Source organism: Schistocerca americana, chromosome 2, assembly GCF_021461395.2.
Source record: "Schistocerca americana isolate TAMUIC-IGC-003095 chromosome 2, iqSchAmer2.1, whole genome shotgun sequence".
In the NCBI taxonomy this organism is placed as follows: Eukaryota; Metazoa; Arthropoda; class Insecta; order Orthoptera; family Acrididae; genus Schistocerca; species Schistocerca americana.
This window is the reverse complement of record NC_060120.1, coordinates 867,451,911-867,471,622: the sequence shown is the minus strand read 5'-3', so window position 1 is coordinate 867,471,622 and position 19,712 is coordinate 867,451,911. Positions and strand designations below refer to the sequence as shown.

General features: G+C 43.5%; 1 protein-coding gene across 1 annotated transcript in view; it reads left to right on the top strand.

The window, feature by feature from the left end:
• The first annotated feature begins 8,297 nt into the window (after positions 1-8,297).
• Positions 8,298-19,712, top strand: part of LOC124595717 — a 204,880-nt gene continuing 193,465 nt past the window's right edge. Inside the window, exon 1 of the mRNA XM_047134584.1 lies at positions 8,298-8,409. Within this exon, the coding sequence (XP_046990540.1) occupies positions 8,349-8,409 (61 nt within the window). The 5' untranslated portion in view covers positions 8,298-8,348. The remainder of the gene's footprint in view (positions 8,410-19,712) is intronic.

Below are 19,712 nucleotides of genomic sequence, written 5' to 3'. Positions count from 1 at the left end.
CTGCATCCTTCTGAATCTGCTTACTGTATTCATCTCTTGATCTCCCTCTACGATTTTTACCCTCCACGCTGCCCTCCAATGCTAAATTTGTGATCCCTCGATGCCTCAGAACATGTCCTACCAACCGGTCCCTTCTTCTTGTCAAGTTGTGCCACAAACTCCTCTTCTCCCCTAATCTATTCAATACCTCCTCATTAGTTACGTGATTTACCCATCTAATCTTCAGCATTCTTCTGTAGTACCACATTTCGAAAGCTTCTATTCTCTTTCTGTCCAAACCATTTATCGTCCATGTTTCACTTCCATACATGGCTACACTCCACACAAATACTTTCAGAAACGACTTCCTGACACTTAAATCTATACTCGATGTCAACGAATTTCTCTTCTTCAAAAACGCTTTCCTTGCCATTGCCAGTCTACATTTTATATCCTCTCTACTTCGGCCATCATCAGTTATTTTGCTCCCCAAATAGCAAAACTCCTTTACCACTTTAAGTGTTTCATTTCCTAATCTAATTCCCTCAGCATCACGCGACTTAATTCGACTACATTCCATTATCCTTGTTTTGCTTTTGTTGATGTTCATCTTATACCCTTCTTTCAAGACACTGTCCATTCCGTTCAATTGCTCCTCCAAGTCCTTTGCTGTCTCTGACAGAATTACAATGTCATCAGCGAACCTCAACGTTTTTATTTCTTCTCCATTGATTTTAATACCTACTCCGAATTTTTCTTTTCTTTCCTTTACTGCTTGCTCAATATACAGATTGAATAACATCGGGGAGAGGCTACAGCCCTGTCTCACTCCCTTCCCAACCACTGCTTCCCTTTCATGCCCCCCGACTCTTATAACTGCCATCTGGTTTCTGTACAAATTGTAAATAGCCTTTCGCTCCCCGTATTTTACCCCTGCCACCTTCAGAATTTGAAAGAGAGTATTCCAGTCAACATTGTCGAAAGCTTTCTCTAAGTCTACAAATGCTAGAAACGTCGGTTTGCCTTTCCTTAATCTTTCTTCTAAGATAAGTCGTATGGTCAGTATTGCCTCACGTGTTCCAACATTTCTGCGGAATCCGAACTGATCTTCGCCGAGGTCGGCTTCTACCAGTTTTTCCATTCGTCTGTAAAGAATTCGTGTTAGTATCTTGTAGCTGTGACTTATTAAACTGATAGTTCGGTAATTTTCACATCTGTCAACACCTGCTTTCTTTGGGATTGGAATTATTATATTCTTCTTGAAGTCTGAGGGTATTTCGCCTGTCTCATACATCTTGCTCGCCAGATGGTAGAGTTTTGTCAAGACTGACTCTCCCAAGGCCGTCAGTAGTTCTAATAGAATGTTGTCTACTCCCGGGGCCTTGTTTCGACTCAAGTCTTTCAGTGCTCTGTCAAACTCTTCACGCAGTATCGTATCTCCCATTTCATCTTCATCTAGAATTTGCATTAAGTCAATCCATTGTTCAAGTGCAACTTGCAAGAAGCGGCCTCTACATAAGCAACTTTAAGGCTGACATACAAAATTCTTGGAAGTTGATTGCGATATGCAAAAGGAAGAGCAGTGGTCGACCAAGCACGTCCGACTAAAATGTCGAGCGTATCCGAGATGTGTTCAACGGAGTCCTCGGAAATCCGCAAAACTGGCTACTTTTTCTATGTTTCTCGAGCAATGTATGGTGCTCGTGTTGAATGTATGGTATAATGTCCGTGCGGGCATAAAACGTCGAATCTTTCTCTACCCTGTGGCATGCGCAATGTGTTTCTACCTTTCATAGTTTGCTTGTAATAAAAGAAAAAAAATAAAATCTGTTCTTTCTTTTTGAATCGCGCTGAATAGGAATAAGTGACCGCGGGACTGAAAGTCAACTAAATTCTCTAAACAGAGGAAAGGTGAATGGGCCCAGTGAGATACCTAACCAGTTTGCCTGCGCGAGCTTGTACGTAACTTACGCTTCATACCAGTCCCTGACAAGCTGGATCCCGTGATGCAGGGGCTACCACGAAGTTTAGCACTTACTATAAGTCCATGCCCATTAGGGAATGCCACTTAGAAGTTAATTAGAATTTAATAAGCAATTAATAGTGGCTGTAACGCTAAACTGTGGCTACAGGATCATACTGATGTCAATAATTTCAATGATATATAGCTGAATATTAAATGAAAGATGTGGTACAGTTATTTAATTTTTTTAACCATACAGATTTAAAAAATTGATTTATGTGTACAGGTCGTCCTAAAAATGTTGCGACAAACTTTGAAGGGTTGTGGAGATTGTCTTGAAGAACAAATGGGACAAACCGAGTATAGGAACCCGTGCACGCGTCGAAATTATAGGAGCCGACGCCTATCATTGTGCCAACGCTTTCAGAAGCAACCGTGACTTCTTACGCTGACGGATCATAGGCAGAATGTCTCGCAACGTTGTTTATTATTCTGTGATCCCGTTTGATTGCAGATTCTTCCATTTCTGCTGATCTTGAGATACCTGTTGCCGGTTCAGTCCACCTGTCTTTTTTAAGGCTCTGTCCCATCTGTACTGTGGTCTTCCTCTTGGTCTTTTTTGTAAAATTGGGCTCCAATCTAGGACTTGTTTTGACCACCTGCCATTTTTTCTTCGAGCAACGTGACCAGCCAACTGCCATTTCAAGGTATTCACTCTTTCCATTGTGTCATTGACCTTTGTTGTCAGTCTTACATCAACTACTTTCTTTATGTCTTTATTTGGGTAGCCCAACATTTATCTTTGCGTTCCTCTTTGTACTATTATTAGTTTTCTGACAATGAATTCATTTAATGTCCTAGTCTCACAGCTGTAAGTTATTACTGGCAGTATACATTGGTCAAAAACGTTTTCCTTCAGCTCAGCCGTCATCACGGACTTCAAAACCGAGGGGTTTGCCATCCTAATTAAATACGTCGAGATATTTCTGGTTTTCGTTCTCCTTACCTATTTATCAGTTGACCCAGACAGATATATTCTGTGACCCACTGAAGTTGCGTACTCCCAACAGATATTTTCCCTCCAGTGTCCATTCATTCATCATGATGTTAGTTTTATCATAGTTCATTTCCAGGCCGACTTTAGAGAAAACTGACGCAAGTTAACTATCCAGTATTCGAACTTGTTCTATACTATTAGTAAATAGTACAATATCATCAGCGAGCCTCAGGCTACTTAGTCTCTTTTCCAGAATTTCGATTCCCTCTGTTTTCCAATCTAATTTAGACATCGCTCTTTCGAGAACTGCTGAAAATAGTTTTGGAGATATAGAGTCACCTTATTTTACGCCCTTTTCGATGGGAAATTTATTGTTTTCTTCAACTTCAATCACAAATGCTGTGGAGCTTTAGTATATGTCGTATCAAACTTTAATATAGGCCTGTTCTATTCCTTGCTCTGTTAGAGCCTCAAACACAAATGGATGACTGATCGAGTCGAATGCCTTTTCAAAATTTATGAAGCCAAGGCAAAGAGGCAGATGGTACTCATTTGTTCTACTAATTGTTTCACGTGAGTGAGGATATGATCGATTGTACTAAACACTGCACGGAACTCAGATTGCTAGATGGGGTGCGCCAGTTCTAGTGTAGTGCTCAATCTGGTAGTAAAAATTCTAGTAAAAACAGTAGGACAGGAGGCCTATAGGACCACTCTTCTTATTTCTTTAGTACCACCTTTCTTATGTATTAGGATTATTTTGATTTTATTCCAATCTCCTGGTAATTTTCCGCTGTGCGAACAATTTGAAAATATTTTACCAGATGCTTTACAGATTTGTCATCTATCAGCCCTAAAATATCGACTGAGAGATCATCACTACCTGAAGTGGTTCCTTTTTTCATTTTCTCTACAGCTAGTTTGACTTCTGAGGGGAGTATTTCTGGGATTAGGGGAACAGAGACATCCAAGTCGTCCACGATTAAGACTTTAGTGTGCAGGTCACTATAAAGATTCTCAGTGTATTCGAGTGTTTCTTTCTTATCCGTAATTCGGCCTTGGTCTGTGCCTAACGCTATTAGCTGATTCTTTCCAATAAGTTTTCACCTGTCTATCCACAGATTTATTTTCAAGACTGGCATTTAGCTTATCTCCTTCATGCTTATTGATGCCAATCTTTCATACTGTTTTTCAGACCCTTGAACAGTTCTGTATATTCTATCTTATCTTTTTCTGTTTCTACTTTCATTTTTCCTCTCCTGTACAACAAACTTATCGTTTCATTTGTCAGCGTATTTCGTTCATTTTTGAAATTTACACAAGCCATCCGTTCTTCGGCTGTTGTAATCTGTGTATTTGTTACTGTTTCTGCTTCACATTCTTTTAATTTTCTCTTAATTCTTTCTTGACGTTCCTCTTTCCGTTCTTCGAGATATTTGAAATTAAAAATTTTTCATTTTCCTTTAATTTGTTTCAGTTTTTCATCTTTTGTGTTCAGTTCAAGTCTCGCTCTTATTAATCGATGATCACTGTTTGCATTGAACCTGTTCAGCACAGAGACATCTTTAACATTTTGACGCCTATTGGCAAGAATGAATTATATCTAATTTTTAATTTTAAAGTTAGAACCCCTCCAAGTGCATTCGCGACTAGGATGCTTCTTGAAGAACGTATTCATAATAGGTGTTTCCATGCAATCATAAAATTAAACCAGTCTCTCACTTTTGTCATTTCTTTAATCTATTCCATGTTTGCTACTAGCTGAATCACCTTCCTTGCACGTTCCAAATTTGACACTAAAGTCGCCAATCCTACAGTCGAGTGACTAGAAATAAATGCATGTGCCTGAACTATTTGACTTTTGTACCCTTCTGATATTATGAAGTTCAATGTACACTTCTATTTAAAGTTCCTTCTAATACTGCTGTCTTGTCTACTATGTTTTTTTAAGTAAAATCCGACTCCTTTTAGTTTTCCATCTGGTTCACCACAGTAATAGGAGAAATTTTCCGAATTCAGAAGAAGTCAGTTTTCACCTTTACGACGTACTTCACTAATTTAATAATGCTACAGTTATTTTTTTCTAATTCTTCCTCTATTCCTATCAATATATCGTCTCCTACTAGTGAACGATAATTATATGTGCATATGTGAAAGCATTGCTTCTCTGTCTTTGCAGACTTGGGATTTTGTGACACTCTAAAGCAGCTCCCACCCGGAAGTCCGAATGCGGGTTTAATTTAACTCCGGAACATTTTACATTACTGTCACATATCATGATTCAATTCACTCAAAGGTGAGATGTATAATCGCCCACGCTTACTTCAGAACGGATTGGCGATCTGATTTTCAACGCTACCCCTAACGTGGATAAAAGAGGCCTCTGGTTGACCGCTCCTTGGAGAACAGACGCCACTTGGATATGGATCTTCAAACAGTTTTTTTCAGCTTTCACAGTACCACTATCTTGCGCAAGTCTAGTTTCACAGAAAATTCCAGAAAATTCGGCATGACATCAGCCCTTGAAATCGTTTTTCCAAATTGTTTATATTAGAAATAATAGATAAATATTGTTAATTACTACATCAAAATTAAAGATTCACTGTCGATCTTGTAATTAAAAATGAAGTGAATGTCTTTTGAAACGAATTGTTAACTCTTTGTAACATAAAAACAGTTTCCATTTATTGTACAACATTTTTCAATACTTGAACATATGTAAGTGTATGATTTTATTTGTAAGTTTAATCATGTTTAAGAACTAACAATGCGTGAAAAACATGTCAATTATTGTACAACATAAATAAGCCAGGAGCCCCGCTTGTCATGGCTCGCTCTAACATTTTAGTCTGACTATAAGCCATGCGAGTCAATTTCATTTACGTACCAATCTCAGTCGAACCGTAATTAGAGTGTAAATAGCGTCAAGTGAGCTGTTCTTGGAAGAGTATAAATGTGCTGTACTCATCTTTTTTCATGAGAGAGAAGCAATAAACAGAAGAACATGGACGGAAAAAGTTGTCGGGTTAAAATCTGCAAAAACAGAGGCAAACATTTAGTTACACGAAAGCTAAATATACTTTCATAATCTCTGTTACCATTCGATTACATTCTGTGTAAAATGTTCACTGAGAACTAGGACAGGAAGTAATGTGAAAAAAAATTGAACATATAATAAAATATTTTAACTATCCTGGAAAATTAATAGAACTTTAGAGCATAAAACACGTAAATAAACACGACTGAAATTTTGTACAACAGTCGCATTACCGATCCTCTTATATGGGAGTGCACGGTGATTATTGAATAACAGACAAATACAAGGAGTAGAAATGAGATTTCTTAGAGCAGTGACCGGATGGAACAGAATACATAATATACGAAATGCAGATATTCGAAAGGAGTAGAAAATAATATGTGTGAAAGAAGATATGAAGGAAAACAAAAAGAAATGGAATGAGTATGTACAAAGAATGGATCCATAGAGACTACCACATTATCAGATGAAGAACTTTAAACCAAGAGGGAAAAGAGATCCTCCAGACAGCGAAAAAGAAGGGGACAGCAACAGACCATAATTGGCCTAATACGGAAAGAACAGAAAAGGAAGAAAAAAATGAAAATTTATGTTCGTAATTATGCGGTTTTTCCCCGAACGGTAGTGTGACAATACGCACATGGTCCAGACACATTAATTGACCACCATCTATAATCGACGCCAGTGCGCAATAGCCACTCAAAAAAAATGGTTCAAATGACTCTGAGCACTAATGGACTTAACTGCTGAGGTCATCAGTCCCCTAGAACTTAGAACTACTTCAACCTAACTAACCTAAGGACATCACACACATCCATGCTCGAGGCAGGATTCGAACCTGCGACCGTAGCGCCTAGAACCGCCCGCCACTCCGGCCGGCAATAGCCACTTACAGACAGCAAGTGGTAGCACTAGCAGTGAAGGGGATATAAGGTGCGTTGGGGGGGAGGGGGGGAGAGGGGCGGAGTCACCAAAAACAGTGCAGCCGTTGTCGCAATACTGAAATGAGCTATTTTTTTTGACGTCCAGAAGGGCTTAATCATTGGCTTTCGGGTCAAGAGTGGAATCATTTCTAAAACGACTGAGCTTTTAAACTATTCCAGTCCCGTGATGGTTAAAGTACACCAAGCATGGCAAATTGGCCATATCCAAAACATCACCGAGCAACTGTGTTGCACAACGAGACATAGCTGTCTCTGGAGATGTGTACTAGAGAACAGACGTGCAACTGCCGACAGCCTATATGAACCAAGAGACTGCCTACAGTGTCTCCCGAACTACCGTTCAGCACACATTGGTGGGCCGCTGCACCAGGTACCTGGTTCATGCACCCACGCTCACTGCTGTTCATTGGGAACAAACGTTGGAATTTGTGGGCTAATACTGCGACTGAATGTTCACTGAGAGGCGACATGTAGACTTTTCAGTTGAATCACGTTATATGCTCCATTGGACAGATGACCGTTTGCATGTATGGCGTCAAACTCCTTAAAGTGAACACCCTGTAATAATCGTAGGAGGGGTCCAGGTCGGAGGATGAAGCGTTATGGTCTGAGGAATGTTTTCGTGGCATTCACTGTGCCATTTCATCATTCTGGAAGGCAAATCCTTCGGGATCATAAGCACCCCTACATGAAGTTTGTTTCTCCTCAGCACGATGCCATCTATCAGCAGGACAATGCAACGTGTCACACAGCTCGCAGTGTACGTGCGTGGTTTGGAGAGCACCAGGGTGAGTTTACTACATTCACCTGGCTGCCAAACTCTCTGGATTTAAACTCAATCGAGAATCTGTGAGCCCACCTCGGTCGGGCTGTTTGCACCACCGATCCTCAACCGAGGAACCTGGCACAACTGGTCACATTAAGTCGGCATGGCTCTACATCCCCTTCCAGAACCTCGTTGACTCTAGCCCTGTGTCCTGATTATTCAGGCTTTTGACTAGTGGTCACATTAAGGTGACTGAACTGTAGATGTACTAGGGTTGGCCTGATGGTACCCGTTGGTATATGTAACCCCACACCATGTAGCGCCATTGGATGACTTTTCCGAACATGGCTTCCCTTCTCCACTTTGTTCCTCAAGACGTCCTCTACAAATCCTCGATATTTGTCGTCGTCGATTTGTTACGCGCCCTGTAGCTACAGAAGAACAGCGATGCGTACTGCCGACGACCTCCGCACTTGTCTGCAGGTTGGCACTCGTTTACTTCCAGGAGCTGCAACCTCGTCCAATGTGCAGGCGGCGGGGTCCGAGAGAGCGGAACCTGTTCTGGCTCCCCGTCCCACGCAACAGGTTGGCAGCTGCGCGGCCGTGGCCGGTCGCGGTCAGTGCAGCGCGGTCCGCCGAGCAGAGAGCTTCCACACGCATCAATGTTGGCGCCGACGCTGCTGCTGCTGCTCCTCGCGCTGCTCACCGCAGCTGCCTCCGGAGGTCAGTCGCTGGCTCGTGAGAGCTACTGTACCGGTAGTTCTTTTGAAACGTATTAATGCGAATTCCTCCTAGTAATGTAGATTCCAAAACCCAGAATTCCCTCGGCTATACTTACCTTATGGTCGTTTATTGTTCACATTTGAAGGCCCATAGCTTCATAGTTTACTGGGGTGTTTATTTAATAACTCTATAAATATCTAAAAAAGCGCAGTCTTTAGGCAAAGGTCCCGAGTTCGAGTCTCGGTCCGGCACACAGTTTTAATCTGCCAGGAAGTTTCATATCAGCGCACACTCCGCTGCAGAGTGAAAATCTCATTCTGGAAACATCCCCCAGGCTGTGGCTAAGCCATGTCTCCGCAATATCCTTTCTTTCAGGAGTGCTAGCTCTGCAAGGTTCGCAGGAGAGATTCTGTAATGTTTGGAAAATAGGAGACGAGGTACTGGCAGAAGTAAAGCTGTGAGAAGGGGACGTGAGTCGCGCTTGGGTGCCTCAGTTGGTGGAGCACTTGCCCGCGTAAGGCAATGGTCCCGAGTTCGAGTCTTGGTCCGGCACACAGTTTTAATCTGCCAGGAAGTTTCAAGCGCAGTCTTTGTTTATGTGGCTTCTGAAGAAAGAACTACGTTTTCGAGATGCACTCCATTTCTCACCGCTTTGGTGTTTCCACCTTCACGCTAGGCAGAAACAATACAGCGACAGCATGATAAGATAAGCACATCTATAGCTATCAAAACGTCTGCTTGCAACAGCCGTCGGTAGCGTGCCAAGACTGTCACCACAACCACCTTTAGCTGAGGCCACTTCTTGTATTCTGTTGGCTTGTGACGTCATTGTAATGGCGTCAAACAAGTCCTACGTCACAATTACGAGGAATCTTACGATTCAAATCAAGTTTCACGTAATTTTAAGCTATGCTGACGGACAGTGATACCGATAATTCAGAGCATTCAAATGGCATTAGAGTCCCTCACAAATTTCCGGTTTCGTTCGCGTGCAAACCGTGTTTATAATAAACTGACTGAATCAAGGGTGGAGTGGTAAGGCTGAAACAATACACACACAAAAATCACTAGAAAAATTCCAAAATAAAAGTCCAACAGAACATATATGAAATATATTCGCAGTTGCTAATGTGGTCAGACATCAGCTGTGTAATGACATGACTTGTATTTGCTGTGAAGTAACTTTTAATGGCCAAGAGAGTATTAAATACTATTTATGTGTGATGATCTATTTCTGATATTCAAAAAATTTCTTGTTGTTTACGTTCTGTTCCATCATGACTGAATAAAACCTACCATCTCGACATTATAGTGGATAGTATTTAGCACATTCCACACGGGTTTGTCAGAAAGAGAAACAGGTTTGTCAGGAACAAAAACAAACAGTTAAAGAGCACATCGTCTAACTACACCCCTGGAAATTGAAATAAGAACACCGTGAACTCATTGTCCCAGGAAGGGGAAACTTTATTGACACATTCCTGGGGTCAGATACATCACATGATCACACTGACAGAACCACAGGCACATAGACACAGGCAACAGAGCATGCACAATGTCGGCACTAGTGCAGTGTATATCCACCTTTCGCAGCAATGCAGGCTGCTATTCTCCCATGGAGACGATCGTAGAGATGCTGGATGTAGTCCTGTGGAACGGCTTGCCATGCCATTTCCACCTGGCGCCTCAGTTGGACCAGCGTTCGTGCTGGACGTGCAGACCGCGTGAGACGACGCTTCATCCAGTCCCAAACATGCTCAATGGGGGACAGATCCGGAGATCTTGCTGGCCAGGGTAGTTGACTTACACCTTCTAGAGCACGTTGGGTGGCACGGGATACATGCGGACGTGCATTGTCCTGTTGGAACAGCAAGTTCCCTTGCCGGTCTAGGAATGGTAGAACGATGGGTTCGATGACGGTTTGGATGTACCGTGCACTATTCAGTGTCCCCTCGATGAGCACCAGTGGTGTACGGCCAGTGTAGGAGATCGCTCCCCACACCATGATGCCGGGTGTTGGCCCTGTGTGCCTCGGTCGTATGCAGTCCTGATTGTGGCGCTCACCTGCACGGCGCCAAACACGCATACGACCATCATTGGCACCAAGGCAGAAGCGACTCTCATCGCTGAAGACGACACGTCTCCATTCGTCCCTCCATTCACGCCTGTCGCGACACCACTGGAGGCAGGCTGCACGATGTTGGGGCGTGAGCGGAAGACGGCCTAACGGTGTGCGGGACCGTAGCCCAGCTTCATGGAGACGGTTGCGAATGGTCCTCGCCGATACCCCAGGAGCAACAGTGTCCCTAATTTGCTGGGAAGTGGCGGTGCTGTCCCCTACGGCACTGCGTAGGATCCTACGGTCTTGGCGTGCATCCGTGCTTCGCTGCGGTCCGGTCCCAGGTCGACGGGCACGTGCACCTTCCGCCGACCACTGGCGACAACATCGATGTACTGTGGAGACCTCACGCCCCACGTGTTGAGCAATTCGGCGGTACGTCCACCCGGCCTCCCGCATGCCCACTATACGCCCTCGCTCAAAGTCCGTCAACTGCACATACGGTTCACGTCCACGCTGTCGCGGCATGCTACCAGTGTTAAAGACTGCGATGGAGCTCCGTATGCCACGGCAAACTGGCTGACACTGACGGCGGCGGTGCACAAATGCTGCGCAGCTAGCGCCATTCGACGGCCAACACCGCGGTTCCTGGTGTGTCCGCTGTGCCGTGCGTGTGATCATTGCTTGTACAGCCCTCTCGCAGTGTCCGGAGCAAGTATGGTGGGTCTGACACACCGGTGTCAATGTGTTCTTTTTTCCATTTCCAGGAGTGTAGGTATATCCACACACATAGCATTCCACTGATGCTTGTTAGATGTTTAATTACGCGACAGTGCACATTCGTACAACTTTAAATTTACATAACGAGTTAAACGCGTCACGGATGCACCCTCTTTGAAGTACATAGTTCAGCTGTTGAATTGAACTGTATTGAGTTGAACTGTATACTTCAAACAATGTGGACCCATGATGTATTTCAAACCCGTCATATAAATGTAAATAAAATATTTGCATAAATGTGCACTGTTATGTAATTTAACACCTAGCAAGCGTAAATGGAATGTTATGTGTGTGACCATCCCTAGTTACACGGTGTGCTTTTTAACTGTATTGCTTTTATTTGTGACAAACTTGTTTTTATTTCCAGCAAACCTCTGTGGAATGTGCTACATACTAGCCACTATAATGTCAACACGACAAGTGAGATACAGTCATAATGGAACAGGACATATAACAACAGATTTGTTTGAAGATCAGGAAACGACAGTCTTAACTGGTCAAACCAGCCGTCAGGAATAACCAGTACTGAGCACGATCTCAGCCATGAAAACTTTATTACAAGATTTATCGATGTAGCTTGATCGATGTTTCAGTTCATTAATGGTCATTAAAACTTATTTTAACCAAATAACAAGTCATTCTTAAGTAATTAAAACTTTTTTCACAAAACGAGTTATCAGAGTCGAGATACTCTGATCTGTCGCTTCGACTGAAATATCTTGATTGCTCATCTTATCAAATGTGACAATCTAGATCAGCCTTTGCAGGATCAGTTTGTGGAAGCTAAACCTCACAATCCCTATCTCGTCACTTTTATGAAGAGGTTGTTCTGACTTCCAATACATGTTAGTAAAGCTGGGAATAATTTCTAAATGAGAAACCAAATATGAAAACTTGAACCACACGAAGACAGCTGATAAATAAATACAAGTAAAGGAATCTGTACGGAAAGGGTCGGATAATTTGAAGCAGATTTACGTAATGGTCGAAAGCGTCCGTTATATCACATCAGGACCAACGTGTACTGTGTAGAATTTCAGGATATAAGCAGTTTTCATCTGAAGCAATCGATCTGGAATAGATAGAGTGGTCACAACCAATCTTTGATTTGTGGAAAGAGCGGAGAGTTTAATAGAATTATGTCACATCCACCGCTCCACACCTTTATCTCCACAGTGCTATGCCATTTACGATTTCTGGATATGCAGTAGTCTTCAAAAGCGTTTTGTAGAAAGTATTAATTACATAAGAATGTGTGTAATAGAAGAAATTGCCAATGGATAGTTGAAAAGTATGTAATTATACTCCATTTAGTATATAATTACATCTAGTTTAAACAAAGATATGTTACATTCAAACAAAAATAACAATTTCTCGGGCTCAAAACTAATTTAAGGATAAGTACGTAAGATTAAAACAGAAATATTTTGGAATCTGAAGAACAAACCAGTAATTCGTTACATACTCACTGGCTTTAATTACAGCTGCACATCAATTTGGCATTGAATTCACAAACTTCTGTAATATGTCAAGTAGGAGTTTTGACTAATCATCCAAAAGGGCTTCAGCAAATTCGTCCTTGTCTGAGTAATTTCTACCATGAACACGTCGGTCTAATACATCCCAGAGATGTTCGAGTGGGTTTAAATCCGGGCTCTGGCTTGATCAGTCCAAAAGTTTCGTTTTCTTCTCTGGAAAAGAAAGGCCGGAGGTGTGTTTTGAATCACTACAATGCTGCAATATCGAATTACGCAGCATATTCTTTCTCCTATGCGGAACCATATTCTTTTCTAAAATATCATTGTACAGGAAAAGATCCATTGTGCCTTCTGTTTGGGCTAGAGAACTAGTCTCACGTCGAGAAAAACGTCCTCACATTATGACGCAGCCATAACCGTGCTTCATGGACGGTACCTGACACTCTTTGTTGTCCTTTCGTCGACGTATAAACTCCACACCGTCAGAAGAAAACTCATTAAATTTATCTTCAACACTCCATAAAACCTTGGACTAATCTGTAGCATTACAAGTTTGTTGTTTGTTTTGAAAACTCTAACCTGGCCTTCTCGTTTTTTTTTTTTTTAATTTATGAGTGGTTTACGTGATTGTAGTCTAGCAATTCAACCAGCTACTAGTAGGCGACGTTTTACGTTGGAGACATGCGGGCTCAGTCCATGATGTTGCTCCAGACCATCCCTAATTTGTCGAGCCCATTTTCTTGCATCGGCAGCTGACTGCTTACAAATCATTCTGTCCTTTCTCCCTGTTGTTTTTCGCGTAGGATCTGACCTTGTCTAATTGGCCACTATTCCTTCCTGTTTTTGCGGACGACTCTGTCATAGTCTCTAGCAACGCTAGACCGTTACTTTCCCTTCTTCAAACCGCTCAAAGCAGCTTGTCTCACACCAGTAGCACGTTCTTTGTGTAGCGGTATGCTTCTAGTTGTCTCTAGAAGTAAACAAACACATTCTGAATGCCTAAGTAACAATAGTTACTGCAGGGTCCTGCCCACTCGTGTCTTACAGGATGCAGCTCTCTCGGATAGCTAAACAACAATTCAAACAAATCACTTTAGTGGTTTTTATTACAATAAAGTAGAGTGACAATAGATAACTTTCGTTTACAAGAACATGTTGCAAGCGAATGGCGACATGCAAACAGTCAGTGCCCTTCACTATATACAATGTCCATGCAAGTAACGGACATGGATCACAAATAACAGTTCTTCTGGTGCTCTCTTCTAGTCCGGGTCTACTTGTGTCCGTCTTCTACTGTCCGGCCGAGGCTGGCAGGAGGGGCGCTTATATACTCTTCGGCTAGAAGTCGCTCGTGTCGTGGTGCGGTCCTAGTCAGAGAACTATTGGCTGAAGTCGTCTCACAGCCTTCTCTGCTCTTGCGTTCTTCATCTCCGTGCCGGCGCTTGTGGCTACGCCAGCACAAATACCGTACCACCAAAGCAAATAAAAAAGTACTTTTGAACTAAGGGAATATGTATTTACATTGTTACTGTATGACCATCCTTGTGTACTAGTTATATAACCACAGCGCCGTGAGGCTCCTGATGGAGTGACACAGTTATGTGCTGTACTATTGTGCCTCTATGCAAATAGGAATACTGACAACATAACATCGTACAGTACGTCAACAAAGGAGGTGGCTTACAAAACACTCGTTCGACCTATACTTGAGTATTGCTCACCAGTGTGGGATCCGTACCAGGTAGGGTTGACAGAGGAGGTAGAGAAGATCCAAAGAAGAGCGGCGCGTTTCGTCACAGCGTTATTTGGTAAGCGTGATAGCGTTACCGAGATGTTTAGCAAACTCGAGTGGCAGATTCTGCAAGAGAGGCGCTTTGCATCGCGGTGTAGCTTGCTATCCAGGTTTCGAGAGGGTGCATTTCTGGAAGAGGTATCGAATATATTGCTTCCCCCCACTTATACCTCCAGAGGAGTTCACGAATGTAAAATTAGAGAGCTTCGAACGCGCACGGAGGCTTTCTGGCAGTCGTTCTTCGCGCGAACCATAGCGACTGGAACAGGAAAGGGAGGTAATGACAGTGGCACGTAAAATGCCCTCCGCCACACACCGTTGGGTAGCTTGCGGAGTATAAATGTAGATGTAGATGAACTACAATGTATCGTACTTTTGACCGCTACTGTGCGAGGACGTGCTGAAAAGTAATATCTCCGAATGTTTTTGTGAAAACTCTTAGAGCTTTCTAAATAAAACAGTTGTTATTAACATTTTACATCTTTAGTCTTCATATCTACATATTTATATCTCAACACAGCCGCCTTGGAGAAGAACTCCTTTCTCCCAACGAGAGACCAGTTTGTAGATACCGTCACTGTACAATGTTTCATGTTGTTGACAGACGCCCAACCTCACCTCTGATAGCACTGCTTCATCACTATCAGAGTAAACTCCTCGAAAGTGTTCTTCGGGTGTTGGAAACTGGTGAAAATCAGATGGCACCATGTCGGGACCGTCTCAAGGATGATCGATGACAGTAAACTCAAGAAGTCAGACTATTGCAGGTTACGCAGCGCCCGTGTTAGTCTGGCATCGTCATGCTGAAGAGAGAGTGCTCTATGTGTGGATGAACTCCTCAAATTCGAAACTCTATTACAGAACGCTGTTTCTCACGCATCAATATGCACTGAAGAGCCAAAGAAACTGGTACACCTGCCTAATATCGTGTAGGGCCCCTGCGATCACGTAGAAGTGCTGCAACACGACGTGGCATGGACTCGACTAATGTCTGAAGTAGTGCTGGGAGGAACTGCCACCATGAATCTTACAGGGTTGTCCACAAATCTGTAAGAGACCGAAGGGTGGAGATCTCTTCTGAACAGCATCCCAGATATGCTTAGTAATCATCAGTAAACACTTCCGGGCTAAGTTGCCGTGGTCGATCTGTAGAACTTCTTCTCCCTGACGTTTCGTTCTCAACTACGGAGAATATCTTCCGAGGTGAGTCGACGACTGGCTGCTAGGAGCTGGGGCCGCCGCTTATATGAAGATCGTAGAGGATGCCACCGCACTTTTTGGATGTATCAGTTATCAAACGGGTGGATGGGACCTTAGGCCATAAGGTCTACAGGAAAGGGAACACATACTGATCGCTACCTCCATAAGAACTCAAACCACCACCCTAGGCAAAAGAGGGGGGGGTCATAAAAACACTAGTGGATAGGGCCAATAATATTTGTGAACCAGGCTACTTACAAGCAGAACTAAATCATTTACGAATGGCTTTTGCGAAAAATGGTTATACGAAAAACGAGATTAACCGAGCACTTCACCCAAGTAGAAAAATGCCTAAAAATAGGAGACAGCAACAACCATCAGCTGGAAAAGTAATTCTTCCGTTCATCCATAACATCACGGATCGCATTGGGAAATTATTAGCCAAGTTTCAGGTGGAGATTATTTTCAGACCTACTAAGAAAATTAGTGAATGCCTAAGATCAATAAAAGATGCTCGTCACCCCCTAGCCACCCCAGGGGTATATAAAATTCCGTGTAGTTGTGACAGGGTTTACATAGGAACTACAAAAAGAAGCATCAATACACGGTTGACGGAGCACAAAAGAAACTGTCGCTTGGGACATATCGACAAATCGGCAGTAGCGGAATATGTTTTTAAGGATGGAGACCACGAAATAAAATTTGGTGAGACAAGCGTGCTAGCGAGGACGTCGCATTATTATACACGTATGCATAGAGAGGCAATTGAAATCCATAAACATCAATACAATTTTAATCGTAAAGAAGAAGGATTAAAATTGGACAAGATATGCCGGTCGACGTTGCATCAATCACGTGACAATCGATTGCCTGCAATCGAGAGAACAGACGATAGCCAGAGATACACATCGACGCCACGTGACGCGCGGTGGCGCCCTCTACGATCTTCATATAAGCGGCGGCCCCAGCTCCTAGCAGACAGTCGTCGACTCACCTCGGAAGATGTTCTCCGTAGTTGAGAACGAAACGTCAGGGAGAAGAAGTTCTACAGATCGACCACGGCAACTTAGCCCGGAAGTGTTTACTGATGAAGACACCGGCCGTGAAAGCCTACATGGGATGATGCTTAGTAATGTTCATGTCTGGGGAGTTTAGTGGCCAGCGGAACTATTTAAACTCAGAAGAGTGTTTTTAGAGCCACTCTGTAGCAAGTCTGGACGTGTGGGGTGTCGCGTTGCCCTGCTGTAATTGCCCAAGTCAGTCAGAAAGCACATGAATGGATGTAGGTGATCAGACAGGATGCTTACGAACGTGTCACCTATCAGAGTCGTATGTAGACGTATCAAGGGTCCCCTACCACTCCAACTGCACACGCTCCACACCATTACAGAGCCACCGCCAGCTTGAACAGTCCCCTGCTGAAATGCAGGGTCCATGGATCCGTGAGGTTATCTCCATACCCGTACACGTCCATCCGCTCGATAGAATTTCCAACCAGGCAACATGTTTCCAGTCATCAACAGTCCAATGTCGGTGTTGACGGGCCTAGGCGAGGCATAAACCTTTGTGTCGTGCAGTCATCAAGGGTACACGAGTGAGCCTTCAGCTCCGGAAGCCAGTATCGATGATGTTTCGTTGAATGGTTCACACGCTGATACTTGTTGATGGCCCAGCACTGAAATCTGCAGCAATTTGCGAAAGCCTCGCACTTCTGTCACGTTGGACGATTCTCTTCAGTCGCCGTTGGTCCCGTTCTTGCGGGATCTTTTTCAGGCCGTAGCGATGTCGGAGATTTGATTTTTTACCGGATTCCTGATCTTCACGGTACACTCGCGAAATGGTCATACGGAAAAATCCCCACTTCATCGCTACCTCGGAGATGCTGTGTCCCATCGCTCGTGCGCCGCCTATTAATACCACGTTCAAACTCACTTAAACCTTGATAAACTGCCATTGTAGCACCAGTAAGCGATCTAAAACCTGTGCCACACACTTATTGTCTTAGATAGTCATTGCTGACCGCAACGCCGCATTATACCTATTTACATGTCTCTGTATTTGAATACGCATGCCTAAACCAGATTCTTCGGCGCTTCAGTGTGCATAAGTAATACACCGGCATGTTACACGCTACATTTCGGAGCCCTCTAGCAGCAGAGGGCTGTAAATATGTAGACGCGAAGAACAAAGATGGAGAATGTTAACAACATTTCTTTTATTCAGTAACTTTTAAGACTTTTCACAAGAAAAATTTCGCAGGCATTAGTTTTCGGCACGTCCTCGTACTTCTCGCAATGAAGTTTACAAAGCAGTAGTTTTCTCGTCTATAAATCAATTATCGGTTCGACGTGTGCGCCATTTCTTTGTATCCTACGACATTTTGATTGTGTCTCATTACGTACTACACCCATTGTCGTAAAAAATCCTTACGAAAGACGACTCCCAAGCGATATCGTCTTCTGCTATTTAAAACCATCCGTTTTCAGAGAACGACCTCAGCGTATTTCTCATCAAACCTGTTTCTCTTTCCGGTAACTTCTTGTGTCTCTTACTCTGTCGAACATCTCTTCACTTTGTTCCTCAAATGTATGATACATTAAATGTTTAAAGATACTTCTGTATCATTTCAAATGCCTGAAGGTTCTGTCCCCGCGTTTCACTTCCATCTGTGACCAAACCAACAATGTCAGAAATATTATTATCATATCCTTGTAGTAAGTTGTCTGAGTTGTTCCTAACGGCGAACAAATCTTCTTTCGCTAACATCAGTTTAATCTTCCTGTCTTCTTGCTTCACCAGTGTTAAGTAATTTGAAGAATTCTTTTGCTCTATGTTACGCAGTCCTCGGCTGTCCTACCTGCTACATACACTGTCCAGACATATTAATGTGACCACCTGTCAAAAGCCTGATAGACACATTTTGCAGCGTCAGACGTGCAGTCTGTGAGGTTCTGGAAGGTACGGACTGGGATACGGAGTCAAGCCGACTGTCACTGCCGTGGGCCAGTTGCGCTATGTTTTTCGATTGAGGATCCACGACGCGAACAGCCCATTCTAGGTGGGCCAGAGATTCTCGATTGTGTGTAAATCTAGGGATTTTGGAGGCCAGGGGAGTACGGTAAACTCTGGCACTCTTCGACCCACGCACGTACACTGCTAGCCTTGTGACACGTTGCATCGTCCTGCTGGTAGGTGCCGTCGTGCCGAGACAAAACAAACTGCATGTAGGGCTGGGTATGGTCCCCAAAGATAGATGCATATTTTTATTGATCCACAGTGCCTTCCACGATAACCAGATCACCCCGGGCAATGCCACGGAAACATTCCCCAGCCCATTACTGTTGTACTGTTGCAGGGTGTTTGCTTTCGATTTCACGCCATAAACGCCAACAGCCACTTGTCCGAGGGAGCACAAAGCGTTGTTTATCTGAAACGGCCACTGTCGCAACTCAATGGACATATAGTTGAGATACTGGTGTGTAAATCCAGCCTTCGTCGCCCATAAACAGGAGTTAGCATGGGTGCATGAACCAGGCGCCTGCTACGGAGGCCCATCCGCAGCAATATTCGCCGAACGGTCGTTGAGAAGACACTGTTGGTAGCTCTTTGGTTCAACTGCTCAAGAGTTGCAGGTCTATTTTCCCATACACATCTCCGTAACCATCGTTCACACCTGTCATCTATGGCCAGTGGTGCACCGCAGTTGCTATGCACAGTTTACTTTAACCACTTTAACCACGTTTCGGAAAAGCTTCCATTCTTGGCCCGAATGCCAATAATCATGTTTCGTTTCGGCATTACGACAATGACTGCACTGTTTTCCGCGTCCCCCCGACACGTTTTATATGCCCTCCACTGACCTGCCATCTGTTCGTGGTTATTGGACGTACATAAGCGGTGACTGGACCGTGTATATACTCCACAGTCCACTGTATAGTGAGCGTAGGAGGGTACTTTGCATCAGTTATCAGTACTATTCCATTGGCTTTCTGTT